We start from the raw sequence: 16,885 nt of genomic DNA, 5'->3' as shown, positions 1-16,885 counted from the left end.
TTTTTTTTTTTAAAGACAGAGTTAGAGGTGTAGAGTCAAAAGGAGAGAAAAAGGGCTTCCATCTGCTGGTTCACTCCCCAATTGGCTGCAACAGCTGTAGCTGAGCCGATCAGAAGCCAGGAGCCAGGAGCTTCTGCTGGGTCTCTCACACAGGTGCAGGGGCCCAAACACTTGGGCCATCCTCTGCTGTTTTCCCAGGGCATAGCAGAGAGCTGGATTGGAAGTATAGCAGCCTGGATTCAAACTGGTGCGCATATGGGATGCTGGCACTACAAGCAGGGGCTTTAACCTGCTGTGCCACAGCACCAGCCTCTGTGTATTTCTGTTCGTAGAGGCAGAACCAATAGGTTATATGTAAAGATATTTAAGAGGGAATTTATTGACAAATTGACTCATATGGTTGTAGCAGCTGTGAAGTCTCATTACAAGTTATCTATTGGCTGGAGACCTGGAATGCTAGTAGCATGGCTCAGTTCAAGTTGAAAGACCTCAGAACCTCAGTTTAAGTCTGAAAGCATCTCTCTTATGCTCCTCAAAATTCTGTCCTTTTTGCAGCTCTGATTTTTTTTTTTTTTTAGATTTATTTATTTGTTTGAAAGAGTTACAGAAAGAGAGAGAAAGACAGAGAGATCTTTTACCTGCTGGTTCACTCTCCTTATGGTTTCAATAGCCAGGGCTGGGCCAGGCCGAAGCCAGGATCCAGGAGCTTCTTCCAGGTCTCCTCTGTGGGTGGCAGTAGCCCAAACACTTAGGTCATGTTCCACTGCTTTTCCCAGGCCAGTAGCAGCGATCTGGATCAGAAGTGGAGCAGCCAGTACTCAAACTGGCACTCAAATGGGATTCTGGCACTGCAGGCAACAGCTTTACCAGCTATGCCATAATGCTGGTCCCTGCAGCTCTGAATTTTGACTTTATTTCCTCTGCCCAGTGAGCCTATTCACTGTGTCTTGGGTGATCTACATCTTTATACCAAGGTTTGTAGAATGCTCCCAAGGAGAGAACTGAGATGGATTTTATGATTATCTCACATTCTAATTTTAGATATAATAAATATATACAACTAGCCAGGAGAAAAGTAACTAGGAAAAAAAAGTAGAACAAACTTTCCACCCAGTTCTCAATACATAGTATAAAACTATAGCAATTAAAATATTGTGATAATGATGCAACATTAAGGAGATAGTTCATAGAAAGGCCTGAGCAGAGTCATGCTTATATGGGAAGTTGTTTTGTGATAAAGGTGGCATTTTCAATTAGTGGGGAAGTACATGGACTATTTAATATGTAGGTAAGATAACTAGATGTATATTTAGAAAAATACAGTTTGAATGTTTATTTCACAGTATACATTTTTAAAATTGTAGGTGAATTGGCCGGCGCCGCAACTCAATAGGCTAATCCTCCACCTAGTGGCGCTGGCACACCGGGTTCAGGTCCCAGTCGGGGCGCCGGATTCTTTCCCGATTGCCCCTCTTCCAGGCCAGCTCTCTGCTGTGGCCCAGGAGGGCAGTGGAGGATGGCCCAAGTGCTTGGGCCCTGCACCCCATGGGAGACCAGGATAAGTACCTGGCTCCTGCCATCGGATCAGTGTGGTGCGCCGGCCACAGTGTGCCGGCCGCAGCGGCCATTGGAGGGTGAACCAATGGCAAAAGGAAGACCTTTCTCTCTGTCTCTCTCTCACTATCCACTCTGCCTGTCAAAAAAAAAAATTGTAGGTGAATTAAGCAGCAGCTAAATATTAAAAATAATACAAGTGATACTACTTTTTCTCCTAATGCATGGGCAGTGTATTCAAATGAATAAGTAGAGGATAAGTAGAGCACTTGTTTGTCCTTTTAGAATTTTATTTTTATTTGCAAGGGCCTATGTGGTTTTATACTTATATTTACTTATTTATGTGAAAGAGTTACACAGAGAGAGAAGGAGAGGCAGAGGTCTTCCATCTGGCTGGATTACTCCCCTAAATGGCCACAATGGCCAGAGCTGTACCGATCTGAAGCCAGTAGTCAAGAGCTTCTTCCGGGTCTCCCATGTGGGTGCAGGGGCCCAAGCAATTGGGCCATCTTCTGCTGTTTTCCCAGGCCATAGCAGAGGGCTAAATCAGAAGTGGAGCAGCTGGAACTCGAATTGGCGCCCATTTGGGATACCAGCACTGTAGGCAGCAGCTTTATGCTCTATGCCACAGTGCCGGCCCCAAGTATTTGAATTTTAAATGTATACCATGGACCTAAGTAATTAAAATTCAGTGTTTGTCTTTGTGTCCAGAACATATTATGGGCTTGTTCTTGGAGCCCAAACTTACTAGATGTGGCATAGGGATGGGATGGTGCCCATAGTGTAAGAGGAGATGAATAGCTGACTTCTCCAGACAAAGCATTGTTCACCACCAGGCATCTTAACTTACAGAAATATTTTTAGGATATGCCATCTATTGAGAAATATACTCCTGATTTCTTAAAGCAGATTTTTAAGATGTATTTATTTATTTATTTTATTTGAGAGGTAGAGTTACAAGAAGAGAAAAAGAGAGAACCAGAGAAAGGCCCATCTGCTGCTTCACTTCCCCAAATGGCCACAATGGCGGGAGCTGGGTTGATTTGAAGCCAGAAGCCAAGAGCTTCTGGGGTCTCCCACATGGGTGCAGGGGCTCAAGCGCTTGGGCCATCTTCTTCTGCTTTCCCAGGCCTTAGCAGAGAGCTGGATCAGAAGAGGAGTAGCTGGCACTTAAACCAGTGTCCATACAGGATGCCATCACTGTACACCACAGTCCCAGCCTCTACTCCTGATTCTAAGATACAAACTTGTGGGGTCGGCACTATGGTGTAGCAGGTTAAGCCTCCACATGCAGTGTCAGCATCCTGTATGGGCGCTAGTTCGAGTCCTGGATGCTCCACTTCCAATCCAGCTCTTTGCTATGCCCTGAGAAAGTAGAAGATGGCCCAAGTCCTTGGGCCCCTGCACCTGCATGGGAGACCCAGAAGAAGCTCCTGGCTTCTGGCTTCAGATTAGTGTGGCTCTGGCCAGTGAGGCCAATTAGGGATTGAACCAACAGATGGCAGACCTCGCTCTGTCTGCTTCTCCTCTCTCTATGTAACTCTTCTGAATTAATAAATAAAAAATACAAACTTGTGTCATCTTTGTAGAAATCAGTTTGCAAAATATATCTAGTCTTTGCTTCAGTGATTCCATAACTTGAAATTTATTCTAAACAATATAATTTTGGGTAAAGCTTTATATTCAGAGGTATTGCTTTCAGCATAATTTATAAGGATAATAAATTAGATTAGGGCTGGCACTGTGGCACAGCGGGTTAAAGCTATGGCTTGCAGTGTCAGCATCCCACTTTGGCACTGGTTGAAGTCCCAGCTGCTTCACTTCCGATCCAGCTCTCTGCTATGGCCTGAGAAAGCAGTAGAAGATGGCCTGAGTCCTTGGGCCCCTGCACCCACATGGGAGACCCGGAAGCAGCTCCTGGCTTTGGGTAGACTCAGCTCCGGCCATTGCAGCCATTTGGGGAGTGAACCAGTGGATGGAAGACCTCTCTCCATCTCTGTCTCTACCTCTCTCTGTAACTCTGCCTTTCAAATAAATGAAATAAATCTTTAAAAAAATTAGTAATAACCAATTTTTTTCAAAATAAAAAAAGTGATTAAGTAAATAGCTTATGTAGCCATTAAAAGAGGAATATAATGTAAGTTATGGTATGAAAAATATGTTTACAGGGATAAAATTCAGAACTCATGGTTTTAATATAAAGGACCAGTGCATTAACAAAAGATAAGGTACACAGAAATTTAGGTGTTAATTGTGTTTGAGTGTTGGGATTCTGGACTTTTAAAATTTTCAGTATTACCCAATTTTTAAAGTAATTTTTTTCTCTAATGACTGCTAAAGAAAACATTGAAAAATATATGTAGGTAAGAAATATCTCTTTATAGTTGTGAAAGAATTTTTCTAAAACATAAGGTTATTATAGCTCTATACTTCAAATAATAAATACTATAGGATAACTTGTTTTAAGAGGCCGTCAGCCCAAAATAAGTAGAGGTTAATACAGATAACTTTTCAAACAGTGTTGCTTTTCTAGCATTCATTGAGGGGGAACAATTTGCTTTTAACTTTAACAATTTGTTAGAAGTGTTATGAATGAACTTTTCACTGTTTGAATTGCAAAGATTTTTTCTTGTGGAAATGGATAATAGATGTTCTTGACATACGATGGGATTGCATCCTGATCAGCCCATCATAAGATGAATAGATTGTAAGTAAGACATGCACTGAATACCCCTAATTCACTGAACATCTGGCCCAGTAACACAGCACAGTGTAGAGTATCACTTGTTCACTCGTAATTGCAGTGCTGAGTGGGAGCTGAGGCTCACTGCCAACATCGAGACAGCACATCGTGGTGCCTTTCACTAGCCCAGGGAAAGACCAGAATTCAAAATCCAAAGTATTAAATGCTTATTCCTTTCACACTATTGTAAAGTTGAAAAATTTTTAAGTCAAGGGCCATCTGTATCGCATAAAATTTATCATTATAACCATTATTGTGTGTGCAGTTCAATGGCATTAAGTACATTCACATTTTTGTGCAACAAATTTCAAAGATTTCAAAACATCAGCTTTCATTGGCTATAAATAATGGAAGTCAGTCTCAAGTCCCTTAAAAAGTATTTTTGTTTTTGTTTTTAAAATTCCATTAATAATTACTAAGGCTTTCTCAGTGCCAGGCACTGTGTCTGGGCAGACAACAGTGACAGAGAGAGAGAGAGTTCTCTGTTCTTGGAGCTTACATTCTGTTAGGGAAGCAAACATGGAAAACTCAGCTGCATGTGTGATGTCCCTGTGGCTGTGGGCTGCTCTGAAGACATCCTGGGGAGCAAACATTGAGGAAGACTATTCCTAAGGGTGTGACATTGAAACAGAACTTTTGAAGATCATGCAAAATCCTTTGATGTATTTTGAACAAAGAGGAGCAAGCAGGTTTTGAGGAACAGGGAGCAGCGTATTAGGAAAGGCCCAAGGTAAGTGCAAGAACCTAAGGGAAAATGATGTGATGCTGTGAAGAGTGAGACAGGTCCTGGAGACTTACGGAAAGCAGGGGTAAGGATGTCGACTTTTTCCCAAGGGAAAGGTGAAAGCACCAAAGGGTTTTAAGCAGAAGAACTGATCCAGCCTGATGTAAGATTGAAAGATCACTTGATGATTGTAGAGAATGGAAGACGGCAGAGTTAGTGGTGCTTTGAGATGGTAGGATCTGGTAACAGGTTAGAATGTGGGGACTAAAAAATGAAGGGCAATCAGGAAGACTCCTGGGTTTCTAAGTTGAGAAACCATTTACTGGAAAAGGAGCAGTTTGGGGGGTGGGGGGAATGATGAGTCCAGATTTGGACAAGTTCTGAGTTGGAGGTGCCCATGGGACATCCCTGAGGAGACACCTAGTAGGCATTTACACTTTTGGGTAGACATCCCGGGAGATAAGTGTGGGCATATAGAAAGTAAATGACCTGACATGTAATTAATCTTTTTATTTTTTTCATCTGCTTTTCATCTCTCAGCATTTGCAAGAATGAATCTTGTTACCACAGTCAACAGATGGTTTCTCCTCTAATGCTGACCAACCCTTTAAAAAGCATAAATATTTATTTATTTATTTGAACTTCACTTTAAGTATGTAAAAAACAAAAGCAAAGCAAACTCTGGGACTGCCAGTTTTTTTAATGAATATATGAAAGTTTTAGATCTCAGTGTAACCCAAACTTCTCATTATACAAACAGAAACAGTGGCCAGTGGACCTGTGTGCTTGAGCTGGGCAGTGGAAGAATCAGCCCTAGAATTCTGGACTCTACTTCCCGGGCAGTCTTATTTCCATTACTTTTTACTGCTTTCTCTTGTATTGAAGAGCTGCTGACCTCAGCAAATCCCTTATGAATGATTTGGGTTTTGCAAGGCGTGGAGCTACGCCTATCCTGTTTGGTCTCAGGGTCCTGAGGACTGAAAATGTGTGCTTTATAGAATATTTATTTTAATGATAAGAAATATCCAAAGGGAAATTTGAAAGCACATTAAAACATTTCATGGCTTATGGGCCCTTTTGGTTTTCTGAACCAAAGGTCAGAATAACACTGCATATAGGCATAGCATTTTAGATAGTTTTAGAACTCCTGGGTTCCAGGTGAAAGATATAATCTGGGCTACTCTCAATGACCTGTAAACCAGTTTTTCTAGAAAGAAGTTAAAAAATTTCCTCATTCTCTTGATTGAGTACCAATACATTTTAAGGGATTCAATAATAGCTCAATTAACTTCCCAAATGCCTTACAGGCGGTCCCTGCCTGCCAACTCCATGAGTCACTATTGACTGAAATAAAGTCCATCTCTGACCTACTCTGGAAACTTTAAAAGGCGCTGGGTGGAACAGAGTTAGAGTCAGAAAGCTATTAATGTTTTAGTAGAATTTTTTTTAATCCTCTTAACACCCTTAAAATTAACAGGCCAGTTAGGTGTTATTTAAGCCCTGACAGTAAAGAGAAGACTAACCTTTCCTGATCAAAGGACAAAGAGAAGCTGGTGTTATTTGTGCTAAACTATTTTTCATGTATCTAATTAAATGTTAAGAGGGAGGAGGCAGGGTCCAGCGCTATGGTGCAATAGGATAATCCTCCGCCTGTGGCGCCGACATCCCATATGGGCAGCAATTCTAGTCACAGCTGCTCCATTTCCAATCCAGCTCTCTGCTATAGCCTGGGAAAGTAGTAGAAGATTGCCCAAGTCCTTGGGCCCCTGCACCCATGTGGGAGACCCAGAAGAAGCTCCAGCTCCTGGCTTCTGATCAGCTCAGCTACAGCTGTTGCAGCCAACTGGGAGTGAACCAGCAATGGAAGACCTTTTTCTCTGTCCTTCTCACTGTCTGTGACTCTTAAATAAATAAATAAAATCTTTAAAAAAAAAAAAAAAAAAAGGAGGAGGAGGGAAAAGCAATAGAAATGGCCATCCTCACTTTCAGGCCCTCTAGAGGCAAAAAACATGCAGTAGTTATCATGTAGTGTCCAAGGATGGGAGACCTTAACATTGAGGCCCCTTTGTTTGAGCCGGAAGCCACCCCTCCCTCTGGCACCAGCTTATTGCCAGCCACGCATACATGTGCATTCATCTGAGGTGCACAGCCCCTTCATTTCTTTAGCACTGGGAGATTTCTCCTAGGCTGGGGACGCTCCTACTCAGAATGAATTTTAAGCTTACCAAGATAACCTCCTTTTCCTTATTTGCAAGTTTCTTTAAAATCTTATTCTGTGGAGCTTCTGGTAACAGATTGGCAGCTTTTTTGTTTTAATTTTTTCATATCACTATCTATAATGATATTCATGTGCCCTCCATCCTCTTCCTCCCTGGAATGAAAATCTTATGAGGGCATAGATCTTTTTTAAAAAATGATTTTTTATTTATAAAAGATTTTTTTATTTATACAGATTTCATGTAATTTATAAATACAGATTTAGGAGCATAGTGATATTTCCCACCCTACTCCTGGCCATGCTCCCACCTTCCCCCCTCCTTCCTTTCTTATTTTTTCTTTTAATTTTTACAATGATATACTTTCAGTTTATTTTATAATCATAAACTTAACCCTTCACTAAGTTAAAAATTCAACAAATAGAAGGAAAAAAAGCACTGTTCCTCAATAGTATAGACAAGGGCTATAAACAATAATCATATCTCAGAATGTCAGTTTCACTCATATACTTTACATTTTTTTAAGATTTATTTTATTTATTTGAAAGAGTTACAGAGAGGTAGAGACAGAGAGAGAGAGGTCTTCCATCCACTGATTCACTCCCCAGATGGCCGCAACAGCTAGAGCTGCGCCGATCCGAAGCCAGGAGCCAGGAACTTCTTCTGGGTCTCCCACATAGCTGCAGGGGCCCAGGGATTTGTGCCATCTTCTACTACTTTCCCAGGCCACAGCAGAAAGCTGGATTGGAAGAGGAGCAGCTGGGACTCAAACCAGCGCCCGTATGGGATGCCAACACTTCAGGCCAGGGCTTTAACCCGCTGTGCCACAGCACCAGCCCCAGTATACTTTACATTTTTTGCACTCTATTAGTTATCACAGATCAGGAAAAATATATGCTATCTATCTTTCTGGGACTGGCTTATGTCACTAAACATAATGGTTCTAGTTACATCCATTTTGTTGCAAAAGACAGAATTCAATGGCTGACTAGTATTCCATAGTGTATATATACTACAGTGTCTTTTCCAGTCATCAGTTGATGGACATCCGGGTTGATTCCATATCTTAGCTATTGTGAATTGAGCTGCAGTAAACATGGGGGTATAAATAGCTCTTTCATATGCTGATTTCATTCCGTTTGGGTAAATTCCCAGGAGTGGGATGGCTAAGTCCTATGGTAGATCTAGTTTCAGATTTCTGAGGAGTATCCATACTGTCTTCCATAATGGTTGTATTAGTTTACATTCCCACCAGCAGTGCATTAGGGTACTTTTCTCCCCACATCCTCACCAGCATTTATTGTTTTTTTTTTTTTTTTTTTTTTTTTTTTTTTTTCTATATGAGAACTACTCTCACTGGGATGAAATGAAACCTCATTTTGGTTTTGATTTACATATCCCTGATGGCTAGTAATTCTGAGCACATTTTCGTGTGTCTGTTGGCCATTTGTATTTCACATTTTGAAAAATGCCTGTTCATGTCCTTTGCCCATTTCTCTCTTTTTTATTAGAAAACTTTTATTTAAAAAATATAAATTTCAAAAGTACAACTTTTGGATTATAGCGGTTCTTCCCCCCATAACCACCTACCCACCTGCAAACCATCCCATCTCCTACTCCCTCTCCCATCCCATTCTTCATTAAGATTCATTTTTAATTATCTTCATATACAGAAGATCAACTCTATACTGAATAAAGATTTCAACAGTTTGAAAACACACAGACACACAAAGTATAAAGTACTGTTTGAAGATTAGTTTTACCATTAATTCTCATAGTACAACACATTAAGGACAGAGGTCCTACTTGGGGAGCAAGTGCACAGTGACTCCTGTTGTTGATTTAACCATTGACACTCTTATTTATGATGTCAGTAATACCTTGAGGTCTCTTGTCATGAGCTGCCAAGGCTATGGAAGTCTCTTGGGTTCACAAACTCTGACCTTATTTAGACAAGGCCATAATCAAAGTGGAAGTTCTCTCCTCCCTTCAGAGAAAGGTACCTCCTTCTTTGATGGCCCCTTCTTTCCACCGGGATCCCACTCAGAGAGATCTTTCATATAGGTCATTTTTTGCCAGTGTCTTGGCTTTCCATGCCTGAGAAACTCTCATGGGCTTTTTAGCCAGATCTGAATGCCTTAAGGGCTGATTCTGAGGCCAGAGTGCTGTTTAGGGCATTTGCCATTCTATGAGTCTGCTGTGTATCCCGCTTCCCATGTTGGATTATTCTCTCCTTTTTAATTCTATCAATTATTATTAGCAGACACTGGTCTTGTTTATGTGATCCCTCTGACACTTAATCCTATCTTTATGATCAGATATAAACTTAAACTAATCACTTTAACTAGTAAGGTGGCGTTGGTACCTACCAACTTAATGTGATTCGGAGTCCCATCTTTGCCTATTTCTTAACTGAATTGTTTGTTTTGTTGTTGCTGAGTTCTTTGGGTTCTTTTTAGATTCTGGATATTAATCCTTTATCAGCTGCATAGTTTGCAAATATTTTCTTCCATTCTATCAGTTGTTTCTTTACTTTTTGAGTGTTTTTGCAATGTAGAAGCTTCTTAGCTTGATGTAATTCCATTTGTCTATTTTTGCTTTTATTGCCTGTGCTTCTGGGGTCTTTTCCAAGAAGGGCTTGCCTATGCCAGTGTCTTGCAAAATTTCCCCAAAGTTATCCTCTGGTAATTTGATGGTATCAGGTCATAGATTTAGGTTCTCAGTCAATTTTGTGTTGATTTTTGTGTAAAATATAAGATAAGGATCTTGTTTCTTATTTCCGCATGTGGAGATCCAATTTTTCCAGCACTAATTGTTGAAGAGACTGTCCTTTCTTTAAGGATTGACTTTAGCTCCTTTGTCAAAGATTTATTGGTTGTAGATGCATGGATTGATTTCTGGGATTTCTGTTTTGTTACATTGGTTTACGTGTCTACCAGGGTGTTTTGATTATAACTGCACTGTGATATGTCTTGAGACATGAAATTGTGTTGCCTCCAGCTTTGTTTTTGTTGTTTAATATTGCTTTAGCTATTTCTGGCCTCTTGTGCTTCCATCTAAAGTATAACGTCATTTTTTCTAGATCAGAGAAGAATGTCATTGGTATTTTGATTGGTATTGCATTGAATCTGTAAAGTGCTTTCAGTATTGTCAACATTTTGATGATGTTAATTTTTCAATCCACAAACATGGAAGAACTTACCCATCTCACATCCACAGCTATATTCCTGTTACCCAGGGCAGCGAGTGCCGTGTGCTGAATACTGGCAGGTACTCAGAAAGTCTTTGGATGAATCAGTGAATGAGTGTCATCCCCATATACTTCTGAAGGACACGGACTGGGTCTGTTTTACTTAGAGCCCTTGACAGCACACACAAGTTTTTATTAAAGGATAGTTAGTGGCCTCCTAAGAGCCCTCCCTACATGGTGGTTTCCCTCCACTTTACAATTCTCTGTGTTTTACACAGAAACCACACAGATCCTTTTGTGAACTAAATCATTTGACAGTAGAAGAAACCTTCCCTTTTTTCACTAACTTAAACAGTCTAGTTCAGGGGTTTTGCTATGGAAGTAGAGGCTCAGTTCAAGTCTTCTCCTTATGACCATGTGACGCTGACAATTACAGATCCTCTCTTGCCTCTATTTATTCATCTCTAGTTTAAGGCAAGCAATAGCATCTGTTTTATAAGGTTCTTTTGAAAGTTAAATGAGGGGCCAGGCGCCATTGCTCACTTGGCTAATCCTCCGCCTGCGGTGCTGGCATCCGATATGTGCGCCGGTTTCTAGTCCTGGTTGCTCCTCTTCCAGTCCAGCTCTCTCCTGTGGCCCGGGAAGGCAGTGAAGGATGGCCCAAGTGCTTGGGCCTCTGTACCCGCATGGGAGACCAGGAAGAAACACGTGGCTCCTGGCTTCGGATTGGTGCAGCGCTGGCTGTAGCGGCCATTTGGGGAGTGAACCAATGGAAGGAAGACCTTTCTCTCTGTCTCTCTCTCTCAATGTCTATAACTCTACCTGTCAAATAAAAAAAAAAAAAGTTAAATGAGGTTCTAGAGAGTAAAGTGTTAAGAACTGCTCTAGGACATAAGTGCTTAATAAATGTAGGTGGGCTGATGTGATGGTGGTAGGTTTTGGCCAATAAAATTGTGGAGTATTTTTCTGCTTTATTATCATTGAAATTATTTAATTCTATTGAATATTTTTCTTCATCTTTGCTTTCTCAGAATGTAAGAATCAGGTCATCCCCTGGAAATATTATTTAAAATATTCTCATTAAGTAATTATCTTAAAAAGCTAGACTTGTTAAGAAATATACTTTGGGGGCTGGCGCCGTGGCTCACTTGGCTAATCCTCCACCTGTGGCACCGACACCCCAGGTTCTAGTCCCGGTTGGGGCACCGGATTCTGTCCCGGTTGCTCCTCTTCCAGTCCAGCTCTCTGCTGTGGCCCAGGAGTGCAGTGGAGGATGGTCCAAGTGCTTGGGCCCTGCACCCCGTGGGAGACCAGGAGGAAGCACCTGGCTCCTGGCTTTGGATTGGCGCAGCTCACCAGCCGCAGCACACTGGCTGCAGTATGCCGGCCGTGGCGGCCATTTTGGGGGTGAACCAATGGAAAAAGGAAGACCTTTCTCTCTCTCTCTCTCTCTCTCTCTCTCTCACTGTCTAACTCTGCCTGTCCAAAAAAGAAATATACTTTGATCCCTTGCATGCGAACTTTATTTTCATGGGGACACTGAATGGATTATTCTCCCCCAGAATCTATGAAACAAAAGTTTTCTCTGCATGGAATCCATCTGTCCTTTCTCCTAACCTTCCTTCCTTATTTATTTATTTGAAAGAGTTACAGAGAGGGAGGGAGAGTCAGAGAGACAGAGATGGTCCATCTGCTGGTTCACTCCACAGATGGTCCCAACAGCTGAGGCTGGGCCAGGCTGAAGCCAAGAGCTTCTTCCAGGTCTCCCAAATGGGTGGCAGTGACCAAAGCATTTGGGCCATCTTCTGCTACTTTTCCCAGGCCATTATCAGGGAGCAGGATGGGAAGTGGAGCAGCTGGGACACGAACTGGTGCCCATACACGATGCTGGCATCATAGGTGGCAGCTTTACCCACTATGCCACAATGCCAGCCCCTATCTTGGGCATTTCTACAATACTGTCTCTCACAATTAAATATTTCACACGTATTTTCTGGAGGAAAGGATTAATAAATATTACTTGTTATTATAAAATCAGGGTAAACTACCCAGATGGGAGGGTTTTCCTTGCAAGGTTAATTTCTTGATTTTTTTCAAAGATTATTTCCACGTAGAACCTAACTAAGCTTCAGTGTTTATTTTTGTTTGTTTTTCACTTGGTGAATCCATAAATGCCATATACTTAGTTTCTGTAAGGAAGACTTGTTTTTAGGTTAGTCTCAATGCGAGAACAAAACGAAAAACATTCAGTTATATTCTACACCTCAAGTTGATGACTTAATGGTAATCTTGACTGAAATTTAATTAGCCTGTGACCTAGCTCTGTCTTTTTTGGGGTTTTGTTATTGCTAAGATACTACTAATAAAAATACTATTTAGAGTTTCTTAATAGTCTAAATTCTGTTTACCTTTTCTATTTGGTTCTTTGCTCTTCTATCTTTAAAAAGCACTCACAATTTAAAAAGAACCTTGAAAAAGATTTGAAAGTAATAGCATAAAGCGGTACACATGATATCTAAGATTTCTCTCATTTGCTTTTTAATGGGGAATGTGGATGATAGGTTTGTCCATGAAGGAACTTCTGTCCCATATAAGCAAATTGTCCTATTTCCAGTCCATTGGAGCTCTCTGGCCTTCCTAAGTCTGAGAAATTACTGCCTCGGAGAGTTAAGTTTTTCTGTTGGTGATGTTACTTAATTTTAATTCTCAACACGCCAGTCCTTTTCTTATAAAAAGCTAGAGTACAGGGTTGGCAGGATGAGTAATAAAGGCTCTCTTGGGTCATAAGGATAACACTGGGAAATGACTGAAAAAGAAGAAATAGTGTTCTTTAAAAACACAAGTACTTTAAAAGTAGGTGGTTTGGAAGGAGTGCACAGTTGACTCAAAAATTTGCTAGAGCAGCGACCATGAAACTAAATTAGTTGAATAAAAGAATAAAAAGAAAGCAAAAACTTGGTTAGTCTGCATAGTGTATTCCTATCTTTTTGTGATTTGTCAGTGTTTGTCATGATGATATTTAGCTTGGAAAATGCTGGTTGCAGACTATCACTTTGCTGCTTGATGTGGTTAGCTGTGGTCCTTGGATGATTGGTGAGTTCAGCCTGACTTGTATGGTGTGTGCAGGTGGGAGTGATAATTGTCAGGAGCCTTTTATAATCAGACTCTTTTTTTCTGCTACTTTCCAGATTTTCACCTGATGGAAGACTAATTGTGTCATGTAGTGAGGATAAAACTGTTAAAATTTGGGACACCACAAATAAACAGTGTGTTAATAACTTCTCAGATTCTGTAGGGTAAGTTCACTCACAATTTGTTCATTTTTTTGAGTGAATTTGCTACGGAGACACTTAATCATAGCAAATGAAAGAAAAAGAAATCTAAATATTAATCTGTCTTACTGTTTTGTCTTAGGTTTGCCAATTTTGTGGATTTTAACCCAAATGGTACATGTATAGCTTCAGCAGGTTCTGATCACACTGTGAAAATCTGGGACATAAGAGTGAACAAATTACTCCAGCATTATCAAGGTAACAGTTTCATGGACACAGAAATTCAGTTGTTAATTTCTGGGAAGGGCCAGTTCTTGGTTTGGTTTGTCTCACTTTCTCTCTGTTTTTGATTTTTTTTTTTTTTTTTTTTTTTTAAATTTAAGAGGCAGAGAGGCAGTCAAAGACAGAGAATGGGTTTCCATCTTCTGATTCACTCCTCAAAGGCCCACAAAGGCCTGGGCTGGGCTGAAATCAGGAGCAGGGAATTCAACCCTGGTTTCCCATGTGAGTAGCAGGAACCCAATTACTTGAGCCATCACTACTGCTTGCCAGTGTTTGCATTATCAAGAAGCTGGAATCAGGAGGTGGGCATTGAACCCAGCCACTCTGATATGGGATGTGTTTGTCATTACTATGCTTTTTTAACAACCAGACTAAACCCCCAGTTGTAGTTTTGCTCTATTAGTGAGGGTCATGAATTTGCCTTTGACCTGACTAGAGAAGAGTACAGTTAACATCTATCAGCAACAAAAGTAAGGAAAGAGGAAGGTGAAGCGATCTTAAAATAATGTTAAAATTGTTTAAAAAAAAGTTACTGTGAGATTTTCAAATGCTAGTTATCTACACTCTGTGAGATAGTGACACTGAATTCTGAATCACAAAGAGTTAATGTGAACACAAATTAGGTACTATGACTGGTAGAAAACAACTTCTTATTGTGCCTGTGTATTGAAACTGAAGAATTAACTTGACTTTCTTGGCTTGTGTTGCATTTGTATAAAATCCACATTAATAATCACTGTCGGGCCGGCGCCGCGGCTCAATAGGCTAATCCTTCGCCTGTGGTGCCAGCACCCCGGGTTCTAGTCCTGGTTGGGGTGCCAGATTCTGTCCCGGTTGCTCCTCTTCCAGTCCAGCTCTCTGCTGTGGCCCGGGAAGGCAGTGGAAGTTGGCCCAAGTGCTTGGGTCCTGTACCCGCATGGGAGACCAAGAGGAAGCACCCAGCTCCTGGCTTCAGATTGGTGCAGCGCGATGGCCATAGCAGCCATTTGTGGGGTGAACCAGCGGAAGGAGGACCTTTCTCTCTGTCTCTCTCTCACGGTCTAATTCTGCCTGTCAAAAAAAAAAAAAAAAATCACTTTCACTTATTCGGTGTTTAGCATGTAGCAGACACTGTGCTAAATCATCACAATATTCCTAATAGGTATTATTATTACTCCCGCATTAAAGATAAGGGAATTGAGACTTCAAGAGGATAAGTACTTAAGTAATCGATGGAATTAAGGCTTTCCGCTTACAAAGTGTGTCAAAGAACACTTTTGTTGACTCTGTTACACTGCCTCCTACTGGAAGGATGGTGTCCGGAAGTGCGTTCTCAAACTTAATAGCCCAATGTGCCCTGCTCCAAACTTATCTCCAAACGTTTCACCCATTAATCCAATGTCGCTAGTTGATTATTAAATTTAATTTGAGGTTAGATTATATATTTTATGTTAGCTGATAGTAATCAACTGTTGGCTATATTGGCAATATATCTGAATACTTTATAGTTCTGTGATTGGTAAGATTATATATGACGTATCAATTTTAAAGTTATTTGTCTCATGGGCAGGAAGTTAATGTTGTATGAGGCCAAAATATTTGTTTTTTTTTTTTAAAGATTTATTTATTTATTTATTTGAAAGTCAGAGTTACACAGAAAGAGTAGAGGCAGAGAGAGTCTTCCATCCAATGGTTTACTCCCCAATTGACCGCAATGGCTGGAGCTGCACCAATCCGAAGCCAGAAGCTAGGAGCTTCCTCGGGGTCTCCCACACAGGTGCAGGGGCCCAAGGACTTGGGCCATCTTCCACTGCTTTCCCAGGCCATAGCAGAGAGCTGGATTAGAAAAGGAGCAGCTGGGTCTCGAACTGGTGCCGATGATTTAGGATACCGGTGCTTCAGGCCAGGGCATTAACCTGCTGCGCCACGGTGCCGCCCGCTCCTCCCCCCCTCTTTTTTTTAAAGCAAAATGTTTGTTTTAATGAACTACATAGAATTTTGGAATCATGGAGACATTACTTCTACTTGATTCTTGTTTTCAACTTAATGTTTCCAATTAGGCAAACGGGTGTCTTCAGAGTTAAGGACTGTTCTCTGAAAAGAAAGAAAAGTAGCATCCATGGGATTATAAAGAAAACCAATTATATTGAGATATACCTCTTAAATATTAAGATCTCGTGATATTGTGAAAAAGAATCGTCTTCTGAATTTTTGCTTTTATTTTCTACCCTTCAGTTCACAACTCTGGAGTTAATTGCCTGTCCTTCCATCCTTCGGGTAACTTCCTCATCACTGCTTCTTCAGATGGCACGCTGAAGATTTTGGACCTCTTGGAAGGAAGGCTCATATACACACTTCAGGGGCATACGGTATTAACACAAATTTTTGCTTTTATAATATGAATTTTTTAAATTTTAATCCATTTTATTATTTGCCATTGTTTTTACAGATAGCATGACATTGGTACTCTCACAAAAACATTTTACTTTCAAGGCTATGTTTTTGTACTCTTGAGTTCAGCTTATAGAAATAACATTTCTTGGCCGGCACCACAGCTCAATAGGCTAATTCTCCGCCTTACGGCGCCGGCACACAGGGTTCTAGTCCCGGCTGGGGCGCCGGATTCTGTCCCAGTTGCCCCTCTTCTAGGCCAGCTCTCTGCTGTGGCCTGGGAGTGCAGTGGAGGATGGCCCAAGTCCTTGGGCCCTGCACTCCATGGGAGACCAGGAGAAGCACCTGGCTCCTGCCTTCGGATCAGCGCAGTGCGCCAGCCGCAGCGTGCTGGCCGCGGCGGCCATTAGAGGGTGAACCAACGGCAAAGGAAGACCTTTCTCTCTGTCTCTCTCTCTCCCTGTCCACTCTGCCTGTAAAAAAAAAAAAAAAAAAAAAAAAAAAAGAAATAACATTTCTTATAATTCTTGTCAA

The 16,885-nt window shown here is 41.1% G+C and overlaps 1 protein-coding gene across 8 annotated transcripts in view; it reads left to right on the top strand.

Moving 5' to 3' along the window:
- The window catches only part of POC1B (POC1 centriolar protein B), a 117,770-nt gene that overhangs the window by 38,218 nt on the left and 62,667 nt on the right, over positions 1–16,885 (top strand). For all 8 annotated transcript variants that reach the window (XM_017342011.3, XM_008256874.3, XM_070052685.1 and 5 more), the window contains 3 exons: positions 13,616–13,723; positions 13,842–13,957; positions 16,196–16,329. In XM_017342011.3, coding sequence (XP_017197500.1) covers positions 13,616–13,723; positions 13,842–13,957; positions 16,196–16,329 — 358 coding nt within the window. The remainder of the gene's footprint in view (positions 1–13,615; positions 13,724–13,841; positions 13,958–16,195; positions 16,330–16,885) is intronic.

The sequence above is a fragment of the Oryctolagus cuniculus genome, chromosome 11, assembly GCF_964237555.1.
Source record: "Oryctolagus cuniculus chromosome 11, mOryCun1.1, whole genome shotgun sequence".
NCBI lineage: Eukaryota > Metazoa > Chordata > Mammalia > Lagomorpha > Leporidae > Oryctolagus > Oryctolagus cuniculus.
Note: the sequence above shows the minus strand (reverse complement) of the source record. Positions and strands in the feature narration are given on the sequence as shown.